This window comes from Leopardus geoffroyi, chromosome E1 (assembly GCF_018350155.1).
Source record: "Leopardus geoffroyi isolate Oge1 chromosome E1, O.geoffroyi_Oge1_pat1.0, whole genome shotgun sequence".
NCBI lineage: Eukaryota > Metazoa > Chordata > Mammalia > Carnivora > Felidae > Leopardus > Leopardus geoffroyi.
Window position 1 is genome coordinate 48,926,627 of NC_059330.1, and position 27,000 is coordinate 48,953,626.

At 41.9% G+C, this 27,000-nt stretch overlaps 1 protein-coding gene across 19 annotated transcripts in view; it reads left to right on the plus strand.

Moving 5' to 3' along the window:
* The window catches only part of CEP112 (centrosomal protein 112), a 468,148-nt gene that overhangs the window by 309,738 nt on the left and 131,410 nt on the right, over nucleotides 1–27,000 (plus strand). For 15 of the 19 annotated variants that reach the window (XR_006715132.1, XR_006715133.1, XM_045489498.1 and 12 more), the window contains 2 exons: nucleotides 10,136–10,198; nucleotides 16,717–16,866. The exons of 1 other annotated variant lie outside the window; for it this stretch is intronic. Coding sequence is in view for 15 of the 18 variants with exons in the window: in XM_045489498.1 (XP_045345454.1) it covers nucleotides 10,136–10,198; nucleotides 16,717–16,866 (213 nt within the window). In the remaining 3 variants the exon portion in view is untranslated. The remainder of the gene's footprint in view (nucleotides 1–10,135; nucleotides 10,199–16,716; nucleotides 16,867–27,000) is intronic. 3 more of the 19 variants (XR_006715134.1, XM_045489506.1, XM_045489503.1) reach the window with 2 other exon arrangements.

Consider the following 27,000-nt stretch of genomic DNA (forward strand, 5'->3'; position numbering starts at 1 on the left):
AATTCTAGATTGACAGGTTTTTTTTTTCTTTCAGTGCTTTAAAGACTCACTATGTTATCTTCTGACATCATTCAGATGAGAAATCCTCATCCTCAGTCATTCTTATCTTTTTATTTAAAAAAAAAAAAAAATTTTTTTTCAACGTTTATTTATTTTTGGGACAGAGAGAGACAGAGCATGAACGGGGGAGGGGCAGAGAGAGAGGGAGACACGGAATCGGAAACAGGCTCCAGGCTCTGAGCCATCAGCCCAGAGCCTGACGCGGGGCTCGAACTCCCGGACCGCGAGATCGGGACCTGGCTGAAGTCGGACGCTTAACCGACTGCGCCACCCAGGTGCCCCAATTCTTATCTTTTTAATGCATCTGCTTTCTCTGGCTGCTTTTAAGATGTTATCTTTAGTTATGTTCTAATTTGATTATGATGTATCAGATTGTGGTTTTCTTTGTTTATCTCTTTTGTTCATTGGCCTTCTTCCACTGATGGGTTTACAGTTTTCTTTGTATTGCAAAATTTGTAGCTATTGGATCGTCAAATATTTTCCCAAACCTTTCTCCTTCTAATCTGCAATTACACATATGTTAGATGATGTGATATAATCTCATACATTACTGTGATTATTCATTAAATTCCGTCTTTTGTCTTTGTGGCAGTCATTTGGATACTTAAAATACTTTTTCTTCATCTTCACTGATTTTTTTCTTCTATTGTGCCATATCGATCGTTAATCCCATCCAGTGAAATTTTCCTTTCAGATAATGTATTTCTTTGCCCTAGTCTGTATAGTTCTTTTTGCATATCTTCTATTTCTTTCCTTATTATGTTCCTGTTTTTGTTTAAATGTTTAGGTATGTTTTAATAGCTATTTTAAAGTCTTTGTCTACTGATTCCACCATCTCTGTCATTTTTGAGTCTCACTCTATTGACTAATTTTTCTCCTGCTTCTTCTCATGCCATCTTTCATTGGATGGTGGACATTATAAAATTTATGTTGTTGAATGCTAGATTTTCTTGACTTCTTTTAAGAAACATTGGACTTTATTTAGGGAAGCAGTTACTTGTCAATGACCAGTTTGATCCATTTGAGGCATATTTTTAAGTTTTGTTAGAACAGACGTAAAGTTGACTTTACTCCAAGGCTAATTTGATCTCATGACTTAAGTGTGACCTTCCTGGGTGTTCTGTGAGAACCATTCATTCTGGCTTGTCAGAACTCAAATATCTCTCAGCTTTGTGTGCAAATTGTTGATCTTAAATCCCACCAGTCAGTTTTTACTTGGCCTTATGGATCCTAACCCTACACATGCATGGCCACGTATCAGCAACAGACCCAGAGGGAGCCCATGCCAGTGTATGGAGCTCTTTCTGTGCATCCCTCCCTTCTGTTTAGCGCTGTTCCCCCCAAATTCCAGCTGCCTCAGCTTTCCCAAACTCTAGTCCATGTCTCCTCAATGCACAATCCTGCTATGCTCTACTTTGCTTCCCTTCCCTATGTTCAGGCCCAGATGTGCCTCCAGGAAGAAAGCAGGGGTGATTGTAGGGTGCACCTCCCCTGTTTCCCTTTTCTTCACAGGGTCACAACCCTCTGCTTCCTGTTTCTCAGCATCCTAAAACAGTGTTTCCTATATTTTGTCCAGCTTTCTAGCTGTTTACTATGGCAGATTAGGTATGGTCCTAGTTACTCCATCATGGTCCAGGCAGAAATGATGAATTTTATTTATGCTTCACAAATTTGTCAATTTGTTTTAATGTTTATTTATTTTTGACAGAGAGAGAGAGAGAGGGAGGGAGAGAGAGAGAGAGACAGAGCATGAGCGGGGAAGGGGCAGAGAGAGACGGAGACACAGAATCCGAAGCAGGCTCCAGGCTCCCAGCTGTCAGCGCAGAGCCTGACGCGGGGCTCGAACTCATGAGCTGTGGGATCATGACCTGAGCCGAAGTCGGACGTTCAACCAACTGAGCCACCCAGGCACCCCAGTTCTGCAAATATTTTAAATTAAATATATAAATGTGTTCTATGAATTCTCTAAATATTTTCATTTTTAGGGAAATGCATGGTTATATATTAACATCTGGCACCAAATGGCCAAAACTGCATTTATTCACAGTGTTTGAAGAAGCTTCAAATAGATATCTTCAAAGCTTCTGAGTAGAAAATACTGCATAATAATCTGAGCTTTATGCTATGTTTCAAGAATTTGGGAAGCATCCTTTTTTTTTAATCATAAAGGCAAATATTTAATTCAGAAACTATTGCTGGTATGTTTTAAGGAAATTTATCTTTATAACATCTGTGTTTGCCTTAAGTATGAGTATTCTGGAGAAGTTTCCTAATTTTCCTCTAAATTACCTTCCCGGAAAAATGAATGCCTGAACTTTCACTAATAATAAGAAATGGAAAATAAAGGAATGAAGGACTTTTGTGTTTTGTTTTTTGTTTTGTTTTGTTTTTTCAGGGACTTTTTTTTTTAATTTATTGTCAAGTTAGCTAACACACAGTGTAGTCCTGGCTTCAGGAGTAGATTCTCGTTATTCATCGCTTACGTACAACACCCAGGGCTCATCCCAACGAGTGTCCTTCTCAATGCCCATCACTCGTTTTCCCCATCCCTTCAACACCCCACCTCCATCAATCCTCAGTTCTCTGCATTTAAGAGTCTCTATGGTTTGCCTTCCTCTCTGTTTGTAACTTACTTTTCCTTCCTTTCCCCTATGGTCCTCTGTTAAGTTTCTCAAATTCCACATATAAGTGAAAACACCTGATATCTGTCTTTCTCTGACTGACTTATCTCAATTAGCATAATACCCTCCAGTTCATCCATATTGTTGCAAATGGCAAGATTTCATCCTTTTTTAATCACTGAGTAGTATTCCATTGTATATACCACATCTTCTTTATTCACTCATCAGTTGAAGGACATTTGGATTCTTTCCATACTTCGGCTATTGTTGATAGCACTGCTATAAACATTGGGGTACATGTGCCTCTGTGGATCAGCACTCCTGTATCCTCTGGATAAATTCCCAGCACTGCTATTGCTGGGTCATAGGGTAATTCTTTTTAATTTTTTGAGAAACCCCACACTGTTTTGTAGAGTGGCTGCATCAGTTTACATTCCCACCAACAGTGCAAGAGGGTTACCCTTTCTCCACATCCTTGCCAACATTTGTTGTTGCCTGAGATGTTGCCTGACTGGTGTGAGGTGGTATCTCAGTGTGGTTTTGATTTGTATTTCCCTGATGATGAGCAATGTTGAGCATCTTTTTATTTGTCTGTTTGCTGTCTGGGTGTTTATCTTTGGAAAAGTGTCTGTTCATGTCTGCTGCCCATTTCTTCACTGACTTATGGCAAGTTCTTTATAGATTTTTGATACTTACTAACCCTTTATCTGATATGTCATTTGCAAATATCTTCTCCCATTCCGTTGGTTGCCTTTTAGTTTTGTTGATTGTTTCCGTTGCTGTGCAGAAGCTTTTTATCTTGATGAGGTCCCAGTAGTTCATTTTCGCTTGTATTTCCCTTGCCTTCGGAGACATGTCAAGTCAGAAGTTGCTGAGGCCAAGGTCAGAGAAGTTGCTGCCTGGTTTCTCCTGTAGCATTTTGATGGTTTCCTGTCTCACATTTAGGCCTTTCATCCGTTTTGAATTTATTTTTGTGTATGGTGTAAGAAAGTGGTCCAGGTTCATTCTTGTGCATGTTGCTGTCCAGTTCTCCCAGCACCATTTGCTAAAGAGACTTGTCTTTTTTTTCCGTTGGATACTCTTTCCTGCTCTGTTGAAGATTAGTTGGCCATATATTTGTGGGTCCATTTCTGAGTTCTCTATTCTATTCCATTGGTCTGTGTGTCTGTTTTTGTGCCAATATCATATTGTCTTAATGATTACACCTTTGCTAAAGTCCCAGATTGTGATGCCTCCAGGTTTGGTTTTCTTTTTCAACATTACTCTGGCTATTCGGGGTGTTTTGTGGTTTCATACAAATTTTAGGATTGTTCGCTCTAGCTCTGTGAAGAATGCTGGTGTTGTTTTGATAGGTTTTGCCTTGAGTGTGTAGATTGCTTTGGGTAGTATCAACATTTTAACAATTTCTTCCAATCCATGAGTGTGGAATGTTTTTCCATTTCTTTGTGTCTTCTTCAATTTCTTTCATAGACTTTCTATGGTTTTCATTGTACAGATCTTTTACCTCTGTGGCTAGGTTTATTCTTAGGTATTTTATGGTTCTTGGTGCAGTTGTAAATGGGATCGACTCCTTGATCTCTCTTTCTGTTGCTTCATTATTGGTGTATAGAAATGCAACTGATTTCTGTACATTGATTTTATATCCTGCTACTTTACTGAATTTACGGATAATGAATGTATCTGTTCTAGCAGTTTTTTGATGGAGTGCTTCAGGTTTTCCATGTAAAGTATCATGTCATCTGTGAAAAGTGAAAGTTTGACTTCTAATGAAGGACTTTTTGAATGAAGGCATAATGCAAAGTACCCTACAAGAAAAGAGTACCGTATTAAGATGACTAACAACCATTGATACCTTTCTGAACATTGGTTTGTTTCTTCCCACTAGAGTTCCAAGCCCAAGATTTTGATAGGAATTGCACAGAGAAAGAGGACCGACATATTGGGCTTTTTACCGAGGAAGACTGACCTGAGAGAGAGGCTGTCGAAAAGCAGAGGCAAACCAAGTACTCAGTGGAGGGTGGAGGGCATGACCAGCCATAATGGAGCAGTTAGAAAGAGCCAGAGATTAAAACAACAGCAGCCACCAAACAAAACAACTTCGCTCACTTCCGAATTATGATTTTCCTCTCATCTGTTACTCTACATCTGTTCAGGCTATGCCACAGATGTTTGAAAATTGTATTTCTATATAGTAATGATAGCTATAAAAATAAGACTTGGATTAAAATAACTGTAACTCGGTTTTTTTGTATGGAAATGTACGGTCACTACCGTCCTGAGAATAAAATTATTCAAAACATGTTTTAGGGACAGCTTGCATGAGAAATTAGCTGTATATTTCCAGCCATGCTAAACCAGAACTTTTTAGATTTTTTTTTTTTTTTTTTTGAGGAGCTCGGGAATTCACACAGTTGTGACTGAGTTTCAAATACATAGTCAAAACCGTGAAGGTTGAGAGATTAATTGTATTTCTTCAATTACTCTCATTATTCCCCAAAGTATCAGTTCTGTTGTATTTAGCTATTGGCACGCTCTAGAGGTGTTATTGTGTTATCAGCTGACCTCACTTTAAGTTCAGCATTAGTGATTTCAAATGGGCCCTGATGCTTCCTGGAGCCCTGAGACTCACGCTGCGTTCCTCGGTCCCTTCCCACTTTCCTAGACGACTGTCCCTACCCTTCCCTCACACCTTGAATCTCCCAGTAGTCTCTTCTGCCATCACATTCTTGGCTGTGGGTCTTCCTTCCTACTTCCTGGGTGAGGCGGAAGCAAACGGAACTTGCCCCACTGCTGCTGGGGGTGGTGATTTACCTGTAACTCCTAGCGAGGGCCCTCTCCTCTCCCCGATCCTGTCCCCTGTGCTCCCGATCCCATCCCCTCTCCTTTCTCAAGGACACGTCTCCTCTGAATCTCTGGCAGAACCTAGTTTTCCCTTTCTCCTGCCAGATCTTTCCCATCAGCCTGCACACATGCTGGTAGTTCTCTCCTGGTGCAAAAAACCAAACCACATAAGGCAGACCTTTCCTTACCCACTTCCCCTGCAGCCTCCAGCCCAGCCCATTCCTCTCCTTCCCCTGGTGACAGAAGTCTGAAAAAATTGTCTGTCTCTGCTCCACTTCCTCTCCTTCTCGTGAGCTTCCTCGAGTCGCACTCTCATCCCTGCCACCGCAGCGCGCGGGCTTGCGTTCAGATCGCCAGTCCCCCACGTGCTTCAGCCACGTGCTTGCTTTTCAGTCCTCCCCTCACGTGACGCCTGTGTAGCACCTGACACAGTCCTCGAAGCACTTTCCGCACTTGGCTTCAGGATCCCCTGTTATCCTCGTTTTGTATCTCTCTGGCCATTCCTTCGGTTTGCTCTCCTGCTTATCTCCAGCCTCCTGACACTGGCAGGCTCCGGGCTCAGTATACCGAGACTTCTCCTTTTCATATCCACTCGGTGCCTTGCGATCTCATCCAGGAGCATAGTTCCGTATGCCGCTCCCGTACTGGTGGTGGATGTATACTTCTAACTAGACCGTCCCTCTGAACTCCTGACTTCAATATCCAAATATTCACTTCAACACCAGATGGCCGATAAGCATCCCCATGCTTAATGTGTCCGAAACCGATCTCTTCATCTTCCCCCCCGAAACCCGTTCCACCCATAATTTTCCTGATGTGAGGTAACGACAGCCCCGCTCTTGTAGTTGCCTGGGAGAAAAATCTCGAAGCCATTCTTGGTTCAGCTCCTTTTTATCGTACGGCATATCCAGTTGGCTCTCCTTCCAACTCTTTCAAAGAATCTGACCACTTCTCACCACATCCTCTGTTACCGGCCCGGATTATTTGCGACCGCCTCTCAACTGACTTCTCTGCTGGCTTCTTGCCCCAAACAGGAGCCGGGCTGAGTTCAGTCATGTCACTCCCGTAACTGAAACCTCTTCAGTGACTCTCCATTTCACTCACAGTAAAAGCCACATTCCGTACCATTGCCTACAACACCAAGAAGGTTCTGGCTTCTCCTTCTCTCTCAAACCTTACCCCAGGGAGACGTTGCTCACCAACCCATCCGCACTGGCCGCCTCACTGCGCCCACAACCGCAACGTGCCAGACATCCCTCTGCCTCCAGGCCGTGGTAACCGGCCCTCCCTCTGCCTGAGCCCTTTTGGTGCTCCTTTATCTCCTACGGGGCTGTGCTCCTCCGTCGTATCCCTCCCGTGAGGCTTTCCCTAACTCCCACATTTTGTAAATTTTTTGCATTATGTCTATTTATTTTGAGAGAGAGAGCGCGCATGAGCAGGGGAGGCGTAGAGAGCAAGGTGGGGTTAGAGGATCCGAAGCAGGCTCCAGGCTTTGCAGCACAGAGCCCAGTGCGGGGCTCAGTTGAACTCATGAACCATGAGATCATGACCTGAGCCGAAACCAAGAGTCGGATGCTCAACCAGCAGAGCCACCCAGGTGCCCCCCGCCTCGCACACTGTTAGACTGTAAACTACTCCCACCTTCCATCACCTCTCATCTCTTCCCTGTTTCATTGTCTCCATGGCTCTTTTACCCCCTAAAATATCGTCACCCCTGTAAGCTGTTGCGTTGACTCACTAGCATAGAATTTCCGTAAGGGTCGGGAAGGATGTTTGCCTGCTTTCTTCACTGCTCTAGCCCCAGTGGCCTGGAATGGATGAATGCATTCGATGGCAAAGGAACTGACACGAGTCTGCGGGCTTCTGACACAGGCTGTCTTGCACAAACCAGCATCTCTGATTCCAGCTTCTTTAGGGAAGATAACCTAATCTTCACGACGCTGTGATTTTTATATTTTCTAGTGAGTAAGTATCTGTAGGGCACCTGCCACACCACCTACCACGTGGGAAGAGCTCTTTGTTAAATGAGCAAAAAATACTTTATCAAGCATTTTGTGATTAAAAACAACACCAGTGGAATGTGAGCCAAGACAGATAAGCCTCACGAGGTTCAGAGTGGCCTTAATTCTCTAATGGAGAGTGTAATTTATTAATTACAGAGGTAGAATAGAGTTTGGTGGCTTTAAGAGAAAAAAGAGTAATAGTCGCAGGCCCTCTCTTCTGAAAAAAAAAACCCCACCACTACCCACTGTACTGAGTGGGACTATAGATGCAGAGAGATTTATGGAATAAACTCTGAAGAATTGCTTTTGACCTTAAGTCCATAAAACACACGGCTGTTGTCTTAACGCGGGTTCTGTAATAGAACGCCATACGCTGGGAGGCTTATCCAGAACAGAAATTCATCCCTGATAGTTCTGGAAGCTGGAAGCCTGCGATCCGGGTGCCTGCCAGCGTATCGGGTTCTGGTGAGAGCCTCCTCCTTCCGGGTCGCAGACCCCATCTTGTTACGTCCTCACCGGGCAGGAGAAAGCGAGCTCTCTGGCTTCTTATTAGGGCACTAATCCCATCCACGAGGGGCTTCCACCAAAGGCCTCACCTCCAAATACCATCACATTGGGATTAGGGTTTCAGCATATGTGTTTATTCCGCGTCTGCCTCTGCCCCCGCTCCTGGTTTGCTCTCTGGGGAGATGGAATGAGAGAGAGGACACGGGCGCGGCTGGGGGCAACGAGAAATTGGGTTTGTGCAAGACTCCATATCCGGAACCCGTAGGCAGCCCTCTGCAAACATCAGTAGCCAGATCTCTGCCGCCAGGAAGGACACTGGAGGATGCAGGTCTGGGCAAAATGGTTCAAGACGAAGGTCCAGTCAGAGACGGGCATGGGAGAGCCCAGGCCCTCCCGACACACCCTGACGTGGAGTCCATGCATCCCTGGCCTGTTTTAGAGGCTTCACTTTATTACGGTTTATTTTTAATGTTTCTTTTTGAGAGCGAGAAAGAGCATGAGTGGGGGAGGGGCAGAGAGAGAGAGAGGGAGACACAGAATCCGAAGCAGGCTCCCGGCTCCGAGCCGTCAGCACAGAGCCCAACCGGGGGGATCGAACTCACGAACCTCTAGATCATGACCTGAGCCGAAGTCGGACGCTCAACCGACTGAGTCACGCAGGCGCCCCTAGAGGCCTCACTTTAAATAAGAAAGATCACCTGATTGTTGAGGAAAGTTTCTAAAGGGAGAAACAGAGACAGAACTGGTTGGCAAAGCAAATAAATTAAAGGAACTCGGAAAAAAACACAGACGCTCTAGAGAGCGGAAAAATGTGTTGTGTATGTACAGACGTAGAAATATGAATGACGTGTATGTGAATCTGCTAACCTAGGCAGAGAGAGGTATGCTGTGTGCTCTACTGTGTGGGTTTAAAGTGGCTCCATCACTTCCTGGCTGTGTGATGCTGGGCAAGCTGCTTAACCTCTCTGTACCTCCATTACCTCATCTGGAAAAGGGCATTGACGTTGCTACTCAGAGAACAAAAACAATCCTCTTGGAAATTGTGAGGAGTATGGCAGATTTTTTTTTTTAGTTCAATAGAAACTTAAAGCGAAAAGTTGAAAGCTCTCCGTGAAAGATCAAAAAGACAAAGAAATGGAGAATAGAAATAATGAGAAGGAAGAGACGATAAACCTGAGCAGTCAGAGCTGTGGAGACAGACGAGAGAGAGGGGGACCTGGGTACAGAGAGCGGAAATTCTGAGAGCCATGACCCAAGCTCTTCTAGAAGCAAAGGACACAGCTACTTTGCACTTGCACGATGAGAGGCAGGCCTGGCGCAGGTGTGTGGCTGAGCCGTTGCCCAGCGCCCAGGTTGCAGGGAGGCTTCCGGAGGGCAGGAAAGTGGGTCGCCTGCGGAGGATGGGGACTGGGTGGCAAAAGAGATAGTTGGGTTCTAAGGAAAAGGGACTTACTCTGGGAAGGCAACCCTGCTTCCGGGACGTGGACATTGTTTGACTTAGATACATTTGTCACTTTGAAAAAGTCGTTCTGGTGTGTGAGGCAGAGTGGGGGCTCCCGTCTTTTGCTCGGTGAGTCTCAGAATCTCCTATCTGCCTCTGTCCAGGAGCATCTCATTCTTTCATCTTCCCACAATGAGAAAGAGGATTAAATTTACCTCTTCCTGTTTCTCCTCCTCCTCTCCCCTCCCTTGTTTCCCTTCCCTTCTCCCTTTGATTCTTCCCCCTTTCCATACTTTACCCTCTGAGCCTTCACACCCTTGCTAGGTCTATTTCTGTCTCTTCTTCTCCCTTTCTCTTTCTCTCCACAGAAGTCTGTGTTTGTCTAATAATTGGCAGGAGAGATTTTTTTTCTTTCTTTTTTTTTTTTTTTGCTTTTGCTTTTTGCTTTTTAAGTGATGAATAGTTGGCGTTAGATCAAAGACAAGCCCTGTGGTTTTCTGGCTGCCCCAGAAGGGCGGTGCAGCTGGCAGCCATCCCAGCTGCCTGGTGATAGGCATGTGGAAGAGATACCAAACTCACAGGTCACTGTGTGTGTGTGTGTGTGTGTGTGTGTGTGTGTGTGTGTGTGTGTGTATGTGTGTTCGTGTACGTGTGTCTTTCAGGCCAACAGCAGGCTGAAGCAGATCGAGAAGGAATACACCCAGAAGCTCGCCAAATCTTCACAGGTAAGAACATTGCAAGCAAAAAAAAAAAAAAAAAAAAAAAAAAACTGAAACAAAAAAGAAACCTACACGTAAAAGCATCTGTACCTTAGAGTTAAGCTTCATCCCCTTCAGTGTTTTTATGGGTTAATATCCTATTGTTGATGGGAATATGGATCAATAACACATGCTGTTCGTATTTGGGTCTTATTAAAACATTCTTGAAGTTAGGCGTATCAAACCATTTGAACTAACACATCCACACACACATGCAGTCAGATGTTGTAAAACCAGCCTGTGCACTTGAACAAGCCCAGGCTGCAGCATATTTCACAAGGGCGGGAAATACACACCTACATTTGTGATGTAAGCACTTTGATACCCTCTGTACCTTTTTTGCAATATTCCATTTAGTTGCGCCTCAAGCCTGCTTACCAACAAAATTCAAGATGATGAATGCTCTGGGTTAAATTAGCTGCCCGACGGCTGACTCCTTTGGGGGAAAAGAATTAGAAATCCCTACATTCCTATCTTGTTTCATGTTGTTGCTATTGCAGTTTTAGGAGAAGGCCAGTAATTGAATGCTTGTCTCAACTCGACCTATGATGCTTAAAATCATTTTTCTGCATCGGTTGTTACAATAATATCCTATAGTATCATTTAGGGAGTCCCAAGCATTCCTTAGTTTTATGAGTAATCCTAGAATAAAAAACACTGATTTTCACTGCATAGATGGATACGGTAAGCCATTCACTTTTGTGGGCATCGTATCTAATGATTTTTAAAATCAGACTTTCATAGCATTTTGGCATCCACACAGTGATGTGTGGCCGTGAACTGAAATTTATGTACCATTTTATAAGTTACCACACCATGGTAGTAATAGCAACACAAGGACCAAAACACGGTAATAAAATCAAGACTTTTACGGGGCACTAACCACGTTGACTCAGTGTTCGTTCACGGTGACTCAGTGTTCGTTCACTGTAACTCTGGGGTTAGGAACCATGATTGGCTCCATTTTCCAAGTTGAGGAGACTGAGACCCAGAGAGGTGAGGTCACAGGAGTTAGCGAGTGACCAAGCCAGGACCCCGCCTGCATCTGACTTGGGAACAGAAGCTTGCAGCCTGACGTCATCAGCCTGGCCCAGTCCCTCCCGTTTTTAAATATGGCAGAACTCTGGTGATACCTATCATGAAATTTCTTAGATTATACAATTATTTCTAAAAGGTGCATATGTCATATAATATACATTCCATTCAGAAAGCAGAATGTCTTTGTCTAAGTGAAGATTTGTATGTGTTTATTTAAAAGATGATGATTATGTCTTGATTGCCATTATCCCAGCCCTTTCTTGAAGAAGGAACTTGAGGAAATATCCTTTTTTAACCACTGAGAAAGATTCTTTTTTTTCTGTCAGTGTTTATTTTTGAGAGAGAAAGTGTGGGAGCAGGGGAGGGGCAGAGAGAGAGGGAGACTGAGGATCTGAAGTGGGGTATGTGCTGACAGCAGAGAACCCCACGCGGGGCTTGAACTCACAAACTGAGATCATCACATGAGCTGATGTCGGATGCTTAACCGACTGAGCCACCCAGGCGCCCCTCTGAAAGAGAGTCGTACAGTCAGAAGAAATATTATGACTGCAAAAGTTCAAGTTTGGACTAAGACATGAAAAATCCTGCTAATCACGTCCTGCTAATTTTGCTTTATGTCAAATGGGGGAGGCAGACCGAAAGTGAGATGTAAGATAGCTCCTAAAAATGCTTAAATAATGGGAGTATAAACAGGAGTATTTACCTAAAGGAATGTATGAAGAAGCCTGATTAGTTCATATTAAAACAAATTAAACGTAAGTTAGCGTGGAAGAAAGTCTAAGCTCTGGAGTCTATCAGACCTGAATTTGAATACCAGCCCTGCTACTTAGAGGACCTTGAGCGAGTTACCTGCACTCTCTGGAATTCAGTTTCCTCACTTGTAAAATGAGGGAGTAGTACTTACCTCATAGGATAGTTTTAAGTATTAAGTAACATCATGCAAGTACACAGTGCTTAGTACACAGCAAAGCACTGAATAACTGTTAGCTCGTATGGCAGCAGTATTAAGGTCTGAATAGAGAAAAGAAAGGAGGAAGCAAAGGATAAGAAGGATAGGGAAGGCACAAGACACTATTTTTAATTTACTTTTGGTGTTCAAGAATTGGTGAAATCTCCCTGCAAAATTTGGAGAGGGAGCGAGTTGCTAAATATTTTCCCAAGTAAACATATAAAGAAGCAGGAGGAGAAGGGGGAGGGGGAGGGGGAGGAGGAAAAGAGGGGGAGGAGGAGGAGGAGGAGGAGGAGGAGCATAAAAACCCAACTAGTAAAGCTATCCTGTCCTGTAGCCATTATTTCATACACCAGAGAACAGAGCAACACCAAAAAAGAAAAAAAATCTTTGTGAGAGTGTAATAACATAATAAAAGACAGCCCATCCTCCTCAAAAAAGGTAGGATGACAACCTTACATTGATAACATTTTGTTGGCCCACCTCTAAATATACGTAAATATTTATATGTCTATAAATATATGTGTATATTTGTATCTGTGTACTGACATTTGAGAAACATCGGTCTATAATCCAGTCAGTTTAAGGAAACAGATTATTTGAAAATCAACATTGCAAACAGAACCACAGATTGACTTTTTCTGTTTTCCAGTGAGAGTTTGCTGGCATCTCTAACTCATATCTAAGATGAGGAGAATTCCAGAAGCAAAGTTTGCTTAACCGTTCATCAGGTTTTAAAAAACTCCATCTCTGGAAAAAAAAAATTTAAGTGATATGATGAATGCATTTGTAATGAATGCATTGGTACCCAGGAGACCATCAGGTCACATTTGGAAAGTATTTTAAATATTTTCCTCCCGTACAGGACGTTACTTAATCTTTAAGATTTTATTGAGTTTTTAGGATCTAATGGACCACGAACGCTAAACCCTTGGCATACCCAGGAGTGTGCCCCTTCTGGGATTCTCAGCGTTCGCCACGATGGCAATGTTTGCATCATCTCTGGGTACACTCACAAATGGAATTTCCATCAGAATCACATATTTGTTCTTTTTGTCTTACTATTACATATTAACCTTGCCTTTTCAATGTTAGCACAGTTGTCCCCACTCACCTGACTCCCCTGACTCACCTGGTGGCCATTTTTCAGAGAGAGAGAGAGAGATCGCCATTTTGCAAGAATGGAGGTAGTTTGGGACAAGTCTAGAGCTGGAATACCAGTGGAACTTGCCCATTGCCAAGGGCCTGGCTCCCCCTAGGGCCCTCGCTCACTCGCACGGACCCAATGCAGATTAGGCCTCGGCATATTCCACGGGTCCCACGTGGCCCCAGCCTTCATGTGGTTCTCCAGAAAAGCAACCAGAATGCAAAAGGTGCCGGGGTGCCATTCTTTTATGAGGATCTTCAGTGTTCACCAAATCTTCCCAAGTAGGCCCTGTCTGTTGTATTTTAAAGAAGACTTTTGTAGAAATCTCAAAGTATACTACAATCTGAAAAACATCAGAGTGAGTTAAAGATGAAATGTTAACCTCTATTCAGAATCCTATTTTTGAGACCACTAGCCTTTTTGCCAAGTGTTAACTGCTTAGCAATAATTAAGTATTATAGCTTTCATGAGTTAGGTTGCTTGTGGCCTCAGCCTGAAATAGATCTCATTTTGCTTCCCAAAATATTAATTTTCAATATTGCATGGAAGTGTTCGAATCCACATCTTTCTCTGAAGCTAATACAGGGTAAACATTCAGTTGAGTGGCAACATTGTGTTTTATGGTGTTTAATTATGATTCAGTCAAAACTGGTGGGGTTTATGATTGCATAGATTAGTTCTGATTTTTCTCAGCAACTTTTTACGTTCTTGTCCTATGAAAGGCTAGATTATCTCGATATAATTTACCAGGTAATTATTATTTTTTATTTACTATGATTATAGTTCTAGTCCTTAAATATTAAGTGCTGGTTATGTGCACTGAGCTAAGGTGAACATAGTCTATTGTCTTTTACTGTATATCTACAACCAAGTGAGTTTTGTTCTTTACCTAAAGCATATTAATCTAGTTAGTATTATTTCTCAATCTTAAATCTCCATTCCGGTTTTAAAAAATGTCCACATTTTAGCCACCTCTCCATATCTGTCTCATCTATTAGTCTGTCAACTGATTTATCTACTCCTCTGCCTAACGTGTTTCACCTGAAGTGTTTTCACATTCTCCCTAGATCATCTTCGTAAGTTTTTAAAATAACTTTCCCAAGATAATCTCATTACTTCCCCCAAGGAGTCTCATTATTCCCCCATAGAATGCAGGGTTTCCTTTTCCACACAAAAGCAAGCACACTCTTCTCAGAACATCCTGGACTTTGCTGATAGTTCCTTCCAAAACCTGCACTCACTTCTTTTTGATGTACTCTTGTCATTAAGCTTCTGAAAACGAGAGACCCTGGTTTCATGCCCTTGTGGTCACTTGAAGAATTCTCAAATATTTTTTATCTTTAGTCTCGGTCAACTAAAAGCTAATCTAATCTTACTGTTTTTTAAAGAAAAAAAATTACTTTGCACTTCAGAAACATTATTACATGATCACGGTAGCGGATATACGAATCTATGCATGTGACACAACTGCCTAGCACCAAACACACACTCTTGCACGCACATAGCACGCACACACACACGTACGCACACATACACCGAACACACACAGCGAACACGTGACAGAGTTGGGCTTACCACTTCTACAGAGATGTAGTTTACTGAACTTGAAACGCTCCAATAGTCATTGAAATAGTGAGTTATTTTTACTATTTGGCTCCATGCTCGTATAAAATATCAATCTTAGGTTTCATGTTGGGCCAAGGAAATTTGGCTCTTTCTTATCTCTGGCTCCTCTCGCTCTGTGACTGCGAGTGAGTTGATTATTCTGTGCCTCAGTTTTTGACATTCACTATAAGAATTTAACCTTCCCTGTTTGATGGAAGTGCTAGGAGAATTAATTGAATTGATGCCAGAATGGGAACAACATTTAATCAAAATTCAGAAAACAGATGAAAAACATCTTTATTCTCAGTAAATGAATTCCCGCACTCATAGCAAAAGGTTCAGTTTGTATTTAAAAATATTAATGTACTGCTGTTACGTATTTTACCATGTATTTCCCAGTGGTCTTTTCATTTGATTATTGACAAATTCTAAATGTTAAACTTTGTTACAGTGAGCTTGCTCACTTCTAAAAGCATAAGGTACTCCCTCTTTTACTGTAAATATGCTATTATTTATGTCCATAGTAACAAGTGATATTTCTATAGGACTTGGCTTCTGGGAGACTCCAGACAGTTTCTATTTATTGCCTTGTAATGCTGTACTCGAGTTTTGTTGTCAAATACTAGGTGGAAAAACTGAATCTCAAGCAAGGTGATTAACTTGTCCAGTGTATCTCACCAACCAGCCCCGCGCCCATAGAACCAACAGTCTTTTATTCTAACCTGGGACTAAAGTATTTTTTTGTTTGGTTTGGTTTGGTTTAAATTAGAAGAAGAAACAACTATTTCCTGCTTTTAAAAAGTCATCGCTATTGAATTTGGAAGGAAATGGATACATCCAAACCCAAGGAAGAGTGATATTCTCAGTCAGCTCATTGAAAAAGGTCCCTCATCAGATGATTACTTGGGAGAACTTGGAGGGGACCCATTCATGGAGAGAACCAGTTATCCAATGTGGAGAATAAACTTTCTGAATAAACTTTCATGGATATCTATCAGTTAGGGAAAAGGCAACTCATTTGGAACTAGGTCATGTAAGATTCTCTTCCCTACCAAAATCTTGCTTAAGAGAAAAACAAAGGCTACTTAGAACAACCAATTAGTATGGCAATCGATCTGTGTGGTTCAAGTCCCGCCTGTCTTTTTGGTTGGATGTCATCTTCAGCAATGTGACATTTTGACCTCTTTCTGTGCCTCTCTCTCTCCACTTATAAAAGATGGGTGATAATAATGTTTGTAAATGACATAGGAATTTAAGGCACGTAGCACAATGCACAAACCTTAGTGAGCACTCAAAAATTGTTGTGTGGAACTGGGTAACTCTAAAGAATGAGGTCTGTTCATTATTTTCTTTGGTTATTACAGTTCCAAGTGTTAGGAAAGGCAAAATAGCTTTTTTTTTTTTTCATTCTAATAAGTGTGTTTCTCAGTGAAATAAAATCTGACGCTTTTCATATTTTTGAGATCACAGATGTTCTTTCTTCTGATGAGTAAATATTGTGGAATGTTGTAGTGGAAATGTCTTCCAAATATAATTGGTTCAGCAGTTGTTCACCATTCACAGTTTTATTATAGTCTCTTATTGTGTGGAATTTCATGCATTATAGTGTGCGATATGTTAATTGAAAATATTTAGTTTGTGGATTAGAGTTTTGCCAAATCCGCCCTTTTGTTGAGCATAAATACATATAAAATAGATGCCTCTCACTGAAGAATTTGAAGTTCTCGCATGCTGTTTTCATTTTAGATCATAGCAGAACTTCAGACAACCATTTCCTCTCTGAAAGAGGAGAACAGCCGGCTGCAGCTTGCTGCAGAAAGACGGCTCCAGGACGTTACACAGAAGTTTGAAGATGAGAAGAAGCAGCTGATTAGAGATAATGACCGAGCAATCAAGGTAATCTGAAGACTTCAGTAACCAGTGGTACTAGCTGCTTTAATGTAATTAAAAGGAGGGCTGAAATCCCAGCAGTGGGCAGATGAATGCAGGTATCTGGCTTGTTCACACAGCCTGCAGTAATTCCATTCGCTGGACTCTACCTTTGATGTATCCAGTGACTCAGGCTGACTTCCCTCTAAGAGATCACATGCCAGCATAAAAAGTCATTTTTGGCAAGCCCAGTCCATTCACATTGAACAAATATTTGAAAAATACCCTGTCCTTTCTCTTGAGAACCACTTTGGAACTGTCTCTTGATATTAGGAAGACTGTTTTAGCCCAGTACTGCTGGCTAATAAATTCAGAAGTCAGCTTCCAATTTACATTCTGTTCTTTGCCCACATCCTTTCATTATGCATTCACATAATGAGAAATAACCTGTTTGAGGTTTGGAATGCCAACCATTTGATGTGCTTTGACATAGCACAGGGTAGATGCATTGCTGCTGAGAACCTAGGCCGTTTCCAAATGGCTTCAGAGAATCACGCCTTTAATAGCAACAGAAAATTCCCTGGACCCTGATTCTTTAGGTGATAGGCAGTTAGATCTCAAAGTAGTTTTTTTCTTGGCTTCATAGCAGCGAATATTATTGTAAGTGTCTACATCATGCTGTGTTTAATCTGTGAGGATAAGCATCTGGAAACCTTTATAAATAAGATTTAAAAGAGAACAAAAATTTTTTTTCTAAGAATTTCCAGCAAAAGATTATTTTTCAGTGATTTTACTTTGTTATAACAATGCTTAAAGCATGTCGAGTAATCATACAAAGCAAGGAAAAATAAAAGAAACATTTGGGTTTTATCACTGCCCTTTTCTGCCTAACCCCTCCGTCTTTCTTTTCTATAGCCTATTGTGGGCAATCTGAGTAATTTACGGAAAAGTTAGTGTTAATGTAAGTTGCTTTTTAAAATACACTCTTATTTAAGCCTGGACAACGCTGAATGGAATAAAAACCCTTCAGATATGGACAAAATCTTGGTGGCTATTCCTTCCAGCCTCCTCACTTTAGAGGTGAGGACTTACTTTATTTTGTTCTTAATGAGATTTTCCCTATATATTGCCATCAGTGAGCTTTTTTTTTCCCCCTACATGTGATACATGACAAAAGAAGAGGTTTCTTTTTTTATATTCTGGTAGTTGAAAAAAATATTTGTGAAGATCTTCTCATTTGTAAATGCACAGTAGGTACTCACTGATCTGTGTAACTGTTTCATTTTCGAGTTGAATACTTTGTTTAAACTCTTTTAGTTGTATAACAATTTCATTTTTTTTAAGTTTACTTATTTTGAGAGGGAGAGGGAGCAAATGTGCACACATGGGCGGGCAAGAGGCAGAGAGAGAGGGAGAGACAGAATCCCAAGCAGGCGCCATGCTGTCAGCCCAGAGCCCAATGCGGGGCTCAACCTCAGGAACCGTGAGATCATGACCTAAGCCAAAATCAAGAGTCAGAGGCTTAGGGGCACCTGGGTGGCCCAGTCGGTTAAGCGTCCGGCTTCGGCTCAGGTCATGATCTCACAGTTTGTGGGTTTGAGCCCCGCATCGGGCCCTGTGCTGACAGCTCAGAGCCTGGAGCCTGCTTCAGATTCTGTGTCTCCCTCTCTCTCTGCCCCTCCCCTGCTCACACTCTGTCTCTCTCTCTCTCCTTCAAAAATAAATAAACATTAAAAAAAAAAAAGTCAGACACTTGAGCCACCCAGACTTCCCTACAAATTTCATTTTAAGTGCGTTTCTTTTCCAAATACCATGTGGTAGCTAAGTTCCAAATTTTAAATAAATAGTTGAATCCCAATATACACAGAAAGGGAAAACATAGATTTACAGCACAGTTTCTAGTATGTTTCTTAAGATTAAAAAAAAATCTTGAAAGCAATATCACTAGCACAACTGCCTATTTTTAAGTGTTTTTGCAGTTTTAATCCATTTACCTGTCAAAATGGAAAAACGCTGTGATCCTAATTTCCAAAAAAGCGTCAGTTCCTAAAGACTGAAATTAAAAGATGGTCGTATATAAGTGCATACATAATATCATATTAAAATATAGATTATGTGATATTTATGACCTCCAACCACAGGTACCTGAAAATAACTAAAGTTATAATGTGGGTAAGCTACAGTTCACTTTTGATTGACTCAATTAGATTATGTGTAAAGTGAATGACATTTGTGGGTTTGTTTTTTTTTTTTTTTTTTTTACTAACCTACTTAAGATAAACAATTCATTAGCACTCCTCGCCTTGCTTTTTTTTTTTCCCGACTATGTCACGAAACATAAAAGGAATAATAGCTAATACTTACTTAACATGTACTATGTATCAGGCTGTCTGCCAGACATTTTTATTCATCACCAATTCCATTATCTCATTTAAGCCTTATAGTAATCTTTATAAGGAAGGCATTTCTATCACCCCCATCTTAAAAGTGTGAAAACTGAGGCTCTGAGGTTACGTAACCAGCCCAAGGTCATTATGTGCCTAATATTTTGTGATATTAAATATTAGTGTTGAAACAATAGAATCAAAGAGTGCTGGATAAGGAGTGTGCTTGCTAATTATGAAATGTACTTCATCCCACTTTCTGGGTTGGGGATGAGCTGAGCTCCCAAGCTGGCGGTCAGGGAAGAGGACAGAGAGTAAATCTGATTCTTACCCTGCCAGAGCTTACAATAAATAATGTCTCCATGGATCAACAAACCTTCATTTAAAGTAATTCTTTGGGGAGAAGTTAGGGAATAAAGTAGTCTACTAAAATCCACTTATAAGGGCCACCAGAGTGGTATAGTGTAACCTGATAAAACATTTCTGGAGAATAATTTGGCAACCCCTATCATTATTAAATTGCCTGAGAGGCATGCCCAAGTTTGGACCCATTTCCAGAATTTGCCCTAAGGTGGAAGTTAAAGGGTTGCAGTGAACTTTAGCTAGCCAAAAGGATGTTTGTTCTAGCATTCATTCATTCATTCATTCATTCATTCATTTATCCAATAACTATTTATCAAGGTCCCGTTACATGCTAGGCACCCACAATACTAGCATTTTCTATTTCCTTTCGGTATTTTTTTGCCATAGTACATGAATTAAAACTATGCAATATTGAAAATGGTGTTGGAGAAGCATATATAAGGATATTGAAAATGTTCACAAGATAGTTTTCGATGAAAATGTGGTTTACAGGGGCGCCTGGGTGGCTCAGTTGGTTAAGCATCTGCCTCTTGATCTCGGCTCAGGTCAGGATCTCACGGTGGGTGAGTTTAAGTCCTGTATCGGGCTCTGCATTGACAGCACGGAGCCTGCTTGGGATTCTCCCTCTGCCTCTCTCTGCCCTTCCCTCCCCCCACCTCTCAAAATAAATAGATAAACTTTAAGAAAAAGAAATTACAGGGGCGCCTGGGTGGCGCAGTCGGTTAGGCGTCCGACTTCAGCCAGGTCACGATCTCGCGGTGCGTGAGTTTGAGCCCCGCATCGGGCTCTGGGCTGATGGCTCAGAGCCTGGAGCCTGTTTCCGATTCTGTGTCTCCCTCTCTCTCTGCCCCTCCCCCGTTCATGCTCTGTCTCCTTCTGTCCCAAAAATGAATAAACGTTGAAAAAAAAAAAAAAAGAAAAAAAAAAAAAGAAAAAGAAATTACATCATAGCATTAAGGTGAACATGATTTCAGGTATCGTACATATGAGGAAAAAAGAGAAGGAAAGCCAAATAGTCACAAAATGAGATAATACTCCAGATTCTGTATTCCTGTTTGTTTTAGAAAGGTCTCTTAAGTTAATTTTACTTCAGTTCAACAGATGAAAGAAACTAGTGTCAAAAGAAGGAATTGTTGGACTTTTGGACAGAATTTAATATTGGGTTGAAAAAGGCATACATTAGTGCATGCCTATTTCCTCTCATAACCCCTCCTTTTCACCTCCTGGCAGGGTGGTGATATTATTTTTACACTGTCCAGGTTTGTGATATTCACAATTTGTCCATAACCATAGCCTTTAGTTTAATACTCATGCTGTCCTTAACGGATGTGGTGCTTACCCCCTAGGCCTTTTACCACAGTGACTCCGTTTCTAAAGTTTTTACTTTGATTTGGTTCTTAATTGTCTGGATTTCACCGTCAAGTTGGTCTTGCAAGACTCATGGTACTATCTTCTCTGGATTGTTCATGTTTAAGAATGTCTGCCGATTAACCTTTATGTTTGAACAACACATTAGATGCGCACCATGTTCTCGTTCATATGTTTTCCCATGAGGACAATAAACATTGCTCACCTAGCATTTAATATTGCTGTGGAGAAGGCTGAGCAACACTAGGCTTTCCTTCATGTAAATGATTTGCCTTTTTTTTTTGAGAGATTCCTGAAGAAGTCTCTCTTTATTGTGTTAACTTTGATAGATTAACCAGGATAAATTCAGTTGTTAACCAGAATAGCTCTACCTGTTAAATATTCAGTATATGCTTCTGAAGCTTAGTGGTTCTCCCCTCTCTGTAAGTCAAATTTATTTGTGGTGTCTGCATTTTCTCTAACCTGAGGGAAGGGAAAAGAAGAGCTAGGAGGTGTGTGTGTGTAGTCTGGTTGGGGTTCACACAACTAAATGGGAGAGGGCATCTGATGTTCCTGTGGGGTTTGAATTCTCCCAGTTTGGACTGTGAGAAAAGGAGATGAACGGGTGGAAAAATGGGTAAATATCAAGGCTGTCTCCAAGAAAAGTGAAGGGGTCAGGACTTGAGGGATCCACGCCAAATTGGGATAATTCAAACTCGAAAATTACATCAGATGCCCTCTCCCGTTTAGGTTGCTTTTTTTCCTCCGGATTTGGTGATATTAATGAGATTTCTCAGGATTTTGTTAACTCATAACGAATGATGATTTGGGGGATATTGGCAGATATGGAAGTTGTATCGTGATGTAATACTCTAGTATGCTCCAGAATTATGTTTCTTTCCTTGACACAGGCTTTTGAGGATTTTCTTTCCTTTTTTTTTTTTTTTTGTATTGTTTCCCTTACTACCCTATTTCAGGGCTTCAGTGCATTTTTGCTAGTTTTTACTTTTATTTACTTACTCCATTTGGTGTTGTAAAATCTGTTTGATCTTAGAAGCCTGTTTGACTCCTTTATAACATTTAACAAGGAACCTGTGTTGGTCAGCTATTGCCACAATCATGCCGCATAACAAACAGTGCTGGCTTGGATTCAGGCTGTTGATTGGCTGCATTTGACTCCAGACGTTAGAATGAGTTCAGGCCTTCCTCTTCATGGTGGGTTATAGGAGTACAAAATGATGAGTAGGAAAAAACATCCCTGCAACCACAGCCTTATTTTCATCCCCATCAGTGGGGCAGGAAAATTACAGAATCACTCTAGAAAGAGTCCATGAACATCTATGAACAGTGATTTAATCTCCCACAGAAACAATCTCTAAAATCTCCCTCAGCTCCATGGCAATACATTCCTAGTTTCTCTCTCGTTCTGAAACCCTCTTTCCCACTCCCATGCCTTGTCTCCTCTTCCTCCTTTTAACACTCACATGTTGGTATTAGGCACGACCTCTTCTGTTTTGCCTGTACGCATCCTGGACAGTCACACCCCTTCCATGTATGGAGCTTCCATGCAAACGAATTTTGAATCTTCATCACCACCTAGACTTTTTTCTGAGCTCTCAATCCAGACTTTTTTTTTTAAGTTTATTTATTTATTTGGAGAGAGAGAGCACGAGCAGGGGAAGGGCAGAGAGCAAGGGAGAGAGAGGTAGAGAGAGAGAGAGAGAGAGAGAGAGAGAGAGAGAGAATCCCAAGCAGGCTCCACACCATCAGTGCAGAGCCCTATGTGGGGCTCAGACTCACAAACCGTGAGATCATGACCTCAGCCCAAACCAAGTGTCAGACAGACACTTAACAAACTGAGCCACTCGGGTGCCCCTCTCAGTCCAGACTTCTAACGACCCTTGCATGTTTTCACTTGGATGACCCATTAGGCTGCTCAAACTAGACATCCTGTAAACTGAACTGAACTTCCTGTAACTCTTGCATTGCCCCCGACCTGTTCTTGGTTGTGTTGATAACCTGAATTAAAGTACCACCACCCGGCCACTCAAATCAGATTCTGGAAGTCCCCTTAAATGAATCCTTTCCCTCCCTCACCTCTCTGAGGTCAACTGCCGGAAATAATGCCTAAATATCTGCAAACTCCCACCTCATTCCTCAATCACTAGTTCCTATCTTCTTAGACCGTCATCTTGTTCCTTACCTATCACCATCCCTCCTTTGTAGAACCACTGCCAATAACTCAGCCCTCCCAACTCTATCCGTCCCACTGTCGATCAGGTAACCTTTCGAAAACACGAATATGAGCGTGTGGTTTGCTACTTAAAATCCACCACTGGCTTCCCATTGCCTGCAGGATAAAGTCTATACTTGTCAGCATGGCATACAAAATGCTTCATGATCCAAATCAGCAGTTCTCAGGGTGTCCTCAGACCCCTGTGGGTCCCGGCTGCCTTTTCAGGGGCTCCACAAGGTCAAAACTATTTTCATAATACCCCTAAGACATCATTTGCCTTTTTCGCTGTGTTCCACATTTGCATTGATGGTATGAAACCAACGGTGGATAAAACTGCTTGTGTCTTCGCACAAAACGCAACATCGTCACTAAACTGTATGAGTAGTGATTAGTTTCTTCACCACCACACACTTGTGCTCTAAGACGAAAATGGAAGCCATAAAGTGCATTAATTCTATTAAATGACAACCCTCGAAAACACGTCTTTTTAATATTAATAGGAGGTACGCACAAAGCGTGCTGCATACTGAGGTAGGGCGGTTGTCTCGAGGAAAAGCAGTTCTGCATTTGTTTGAGTGTGAGCTGAACTCTAGGCCCTTGGAAGGAGCGATTGACAGGCAAACTGTGCTTATTCAGATTTGACTATCTGGCAGAGGTGTTCTTGAAAAGGAAGGAAGTCAACCTGGCACTTCAAGGACAACCACTGACTATATTGTCGCTAATGATAAAATTTGAGCTTTCAAGCAAAAAATCAGAAATCTGGAAAATTGGGATCAGCACTGCAAGTTTGACAGCCTCCCAGTACGTAAAGACTTTTCTGATGAGGTCAGTGGCATTGCTAATGATGCGAATGGAAGAAAGGGGGAGGAATATAATGAAGTGTATCAACGTTTGGAAGATGTATGTAACTCAGTGAACCAGTGTTTTCCAAATGACCAGTACCTGGTATTACCAGCTCTCGTGCGGGTAAAAGATCCTTGCAGAGCGTAAAAGAGAACAAGGGATTTTAATGTAGCAGTGTGCAAAGTTCACCTCTAAGACTTTCAGATGGCATAGTGCAGCCAACTTTTAAGAATCTGCCACTTGTCAGGGTCCCTGGGTGGCTCGCTCAGTTAAGCACCTGACTCTTGGTTTTGGCTCGGGTCATGATCTCACGGTTTCGTGAGCCCGAGCCCTGCATCGGGCTCTGTGCTGACAGTGTAGAGCTTGCTTGGGATTTTCTCTCTCCCTCTCTCTCTGGCCCTCTGCCACTCGTGCTGTCTCCATCTCTCTCAAAATAAATAAACTTTAAGAATGTAATAATAAAAAAAAAAGAATCTGCCACTCGTCAAGTTTTGATGTTGTCCAGAGGAATATCCACAATCATCTGAAAAGGCTACTAAAATACTCCTTCCTGGTGCATCTGGTGGCTCAGACAGTTAAGCGTCCGACTCTTGGTTTCTGTGCTTGGTTTCAGTCGGTTGAGCGTCTGACTTCGGCTCAGGTCATGATCTCGCCGTTCCTAAGTTCAAGCCCCACGTCAGGCTCGCTGCTCTCAGCACAGAGCCTGCTTCAGATCCTCTGTCCACACCCCCCTCCGCCTCTCCCCTGCTCACACTCGCTGTCTCAAAAGTAAAAAAAAAAAAAAAAAAAAAAAAAAAAATTAAAAAATAAAAATTGAGTGCAGAAGCAGATATGAGAATCCAGCTACCTTCTACTAAGCCAGACATTCAAAAGATTTGGAAAAAAGTAAAACATAGCTGCTCTCCTCACTAATTCTTTTTGCTTTGGAAAACAGTCATGCCTTATGAAAAATACGATATTTATAGTCACACATAATGGATTCATGACTTACTTTAAAATGAATTTGTACACACATATTTTAATGTTCCTTAATTTTAACTTCCAATGTGGTAAATATCAACAGAACACACAGAAACAAAACCTCTTCTGAGTTTTTAAGAGCGTAAAGGGGTCCAGGGACCAAAAACTTGGAGAGCTTCTTGTCTAGATGTTGCCCTTTTGTCCACCTCATCACACGTTCCTCAGCATTCGTGTTGAGATCCCACGAACCGTGTGTGAGGTCCTTTCCTTATTTAAGATTTAAATGTCGTCTTTTCCGTGAGGGGTCAGAGTAGGAAGGTCATGCCAGCGTTGGCCACTCCTCTAGTGACTTTTCTGCTGCGCTGTGACACTCGTCCACAACCTTTTATCCAAAACCTTGATGTTGGATAGGTTTTGCAAATCAGGGTTTGCAGATTCCAGGAAGGTGATTCGAAGCTTGTCCTTCATCCCCGGTGGGGTGGGGGCGGCACGCTGCACCCAGACCCGCGAGTGCACAGTGAAACGTGCCGGTATAACAGACAGGGCAGAGAAAGGCTAGGAACCCTCACAGCACCAGGCAGGTTTTCTTGTCTCACAAGTTAAACCACAACCTTTCAAAAATAATTTGTGGTTTCTGGAGGATTTTTGCATTTCAGGATTGCAGATAGGCGATTGCAAAACTTGTCTTTTGATTAATTCCTTCCTCACCAACTAGACTCTGAGCTTCTTGAGAACGGGCCCTTGCTGCAACATTTGGACCAGGGGGAGTGCCAGAAATGTGCTGAATGAATGAACGATGCCGCCTCATACATCCAGGCTCTCGGCACTAAGAACGTCAATTCGTTCTCATGTTATTCATTCTCATGTAAATATTTTGGGGTGGTATAGCAGATATCCATAAATAACTTGGATCTTGTGGTAACAGTGAGTCGTTTCGCCTGATTAGGTGGGTTCAAATAAAATACCCTGCACCTTGCATATATTATCTGAGAGGGTAATCTGCATACACCAGGGGAAGGCTCCCAAAAGGCTGTCCACTGAAGCAAAGTTATCTGAATGTTAGTTGGCAATATCCACTGAACTCACAGAAGTTCACTGGGGGAAAATTGTTAGAAATAGTTCTATAGAAAGACTGTGGAACATTCTTCTGGCATCACTGCCCCACCAGGGCTAAGCCCTTTCTTTGAAGCTGGAGTATTGAAAGTTCCTCACTGTGAAGCCAGATGTCCAAGCAGAGATTTCATATCAAGGAGAAATGTTGTAAAATTTTTGCTTGCAGGCATAGAAAAGAGATTTTAAAGCATTGATGCTTCTCTCCCTTGGCCACTGACTGGAGTTCACGAGAAAAGGTCGGCTGCCAGTAGGACATCTAGAAATCTGGTCTGTATTACCAGAAGGGCTTGAGGGGGGAAAAGAGAATATTTCATAAGATTGGGCAATTCTCACTGTGCTAAAAGCTTACAGGAATCCATTTCCCAAAGAATAAAATTACAAACCTCATTGTGGGGTTTTAGTAGCATTGAGAAACAGAAAGAAATCTCAGTGCCTAGCATCAAATGGCTTTGTTTGGAACCTGTTCATTATTTAATTCTTGTCTCCCCTGCATGCATGTCCTAAGGGCGCAGGGGAAGTGGCATTTTCTTTGTGCCCTCCTGAATTAGAATTAATAATGCTAAGAATAGAAATGTATTTTCCATCCCACCCAAGAAGGCTTGCCTGCACACTCAGAAAGGAAGACAGAACCATTCAGTCATACTAGCAGAAAGCCTAAGTGCCATTTTCCAGGAAGAATGCTCTGGAAGATAATTGGGTACCGTGTGGTAGTGAATTATGACCTCGCTTCCTAGAGCAAGAAGAAGCAATAACAATAAATGAGCGGAGAAGAAATGAACATTCTCTCCCACCCCCCAAAGTAGTTTACCCCATACCTTTCCTTCAGTTCTGTTCTCTGGCAAAATTCTATTTTATTTAAAGACGAGTTATTTTATTATTTTTTCAGTAGACAAAACTTTCAAGCATTATGAAAAA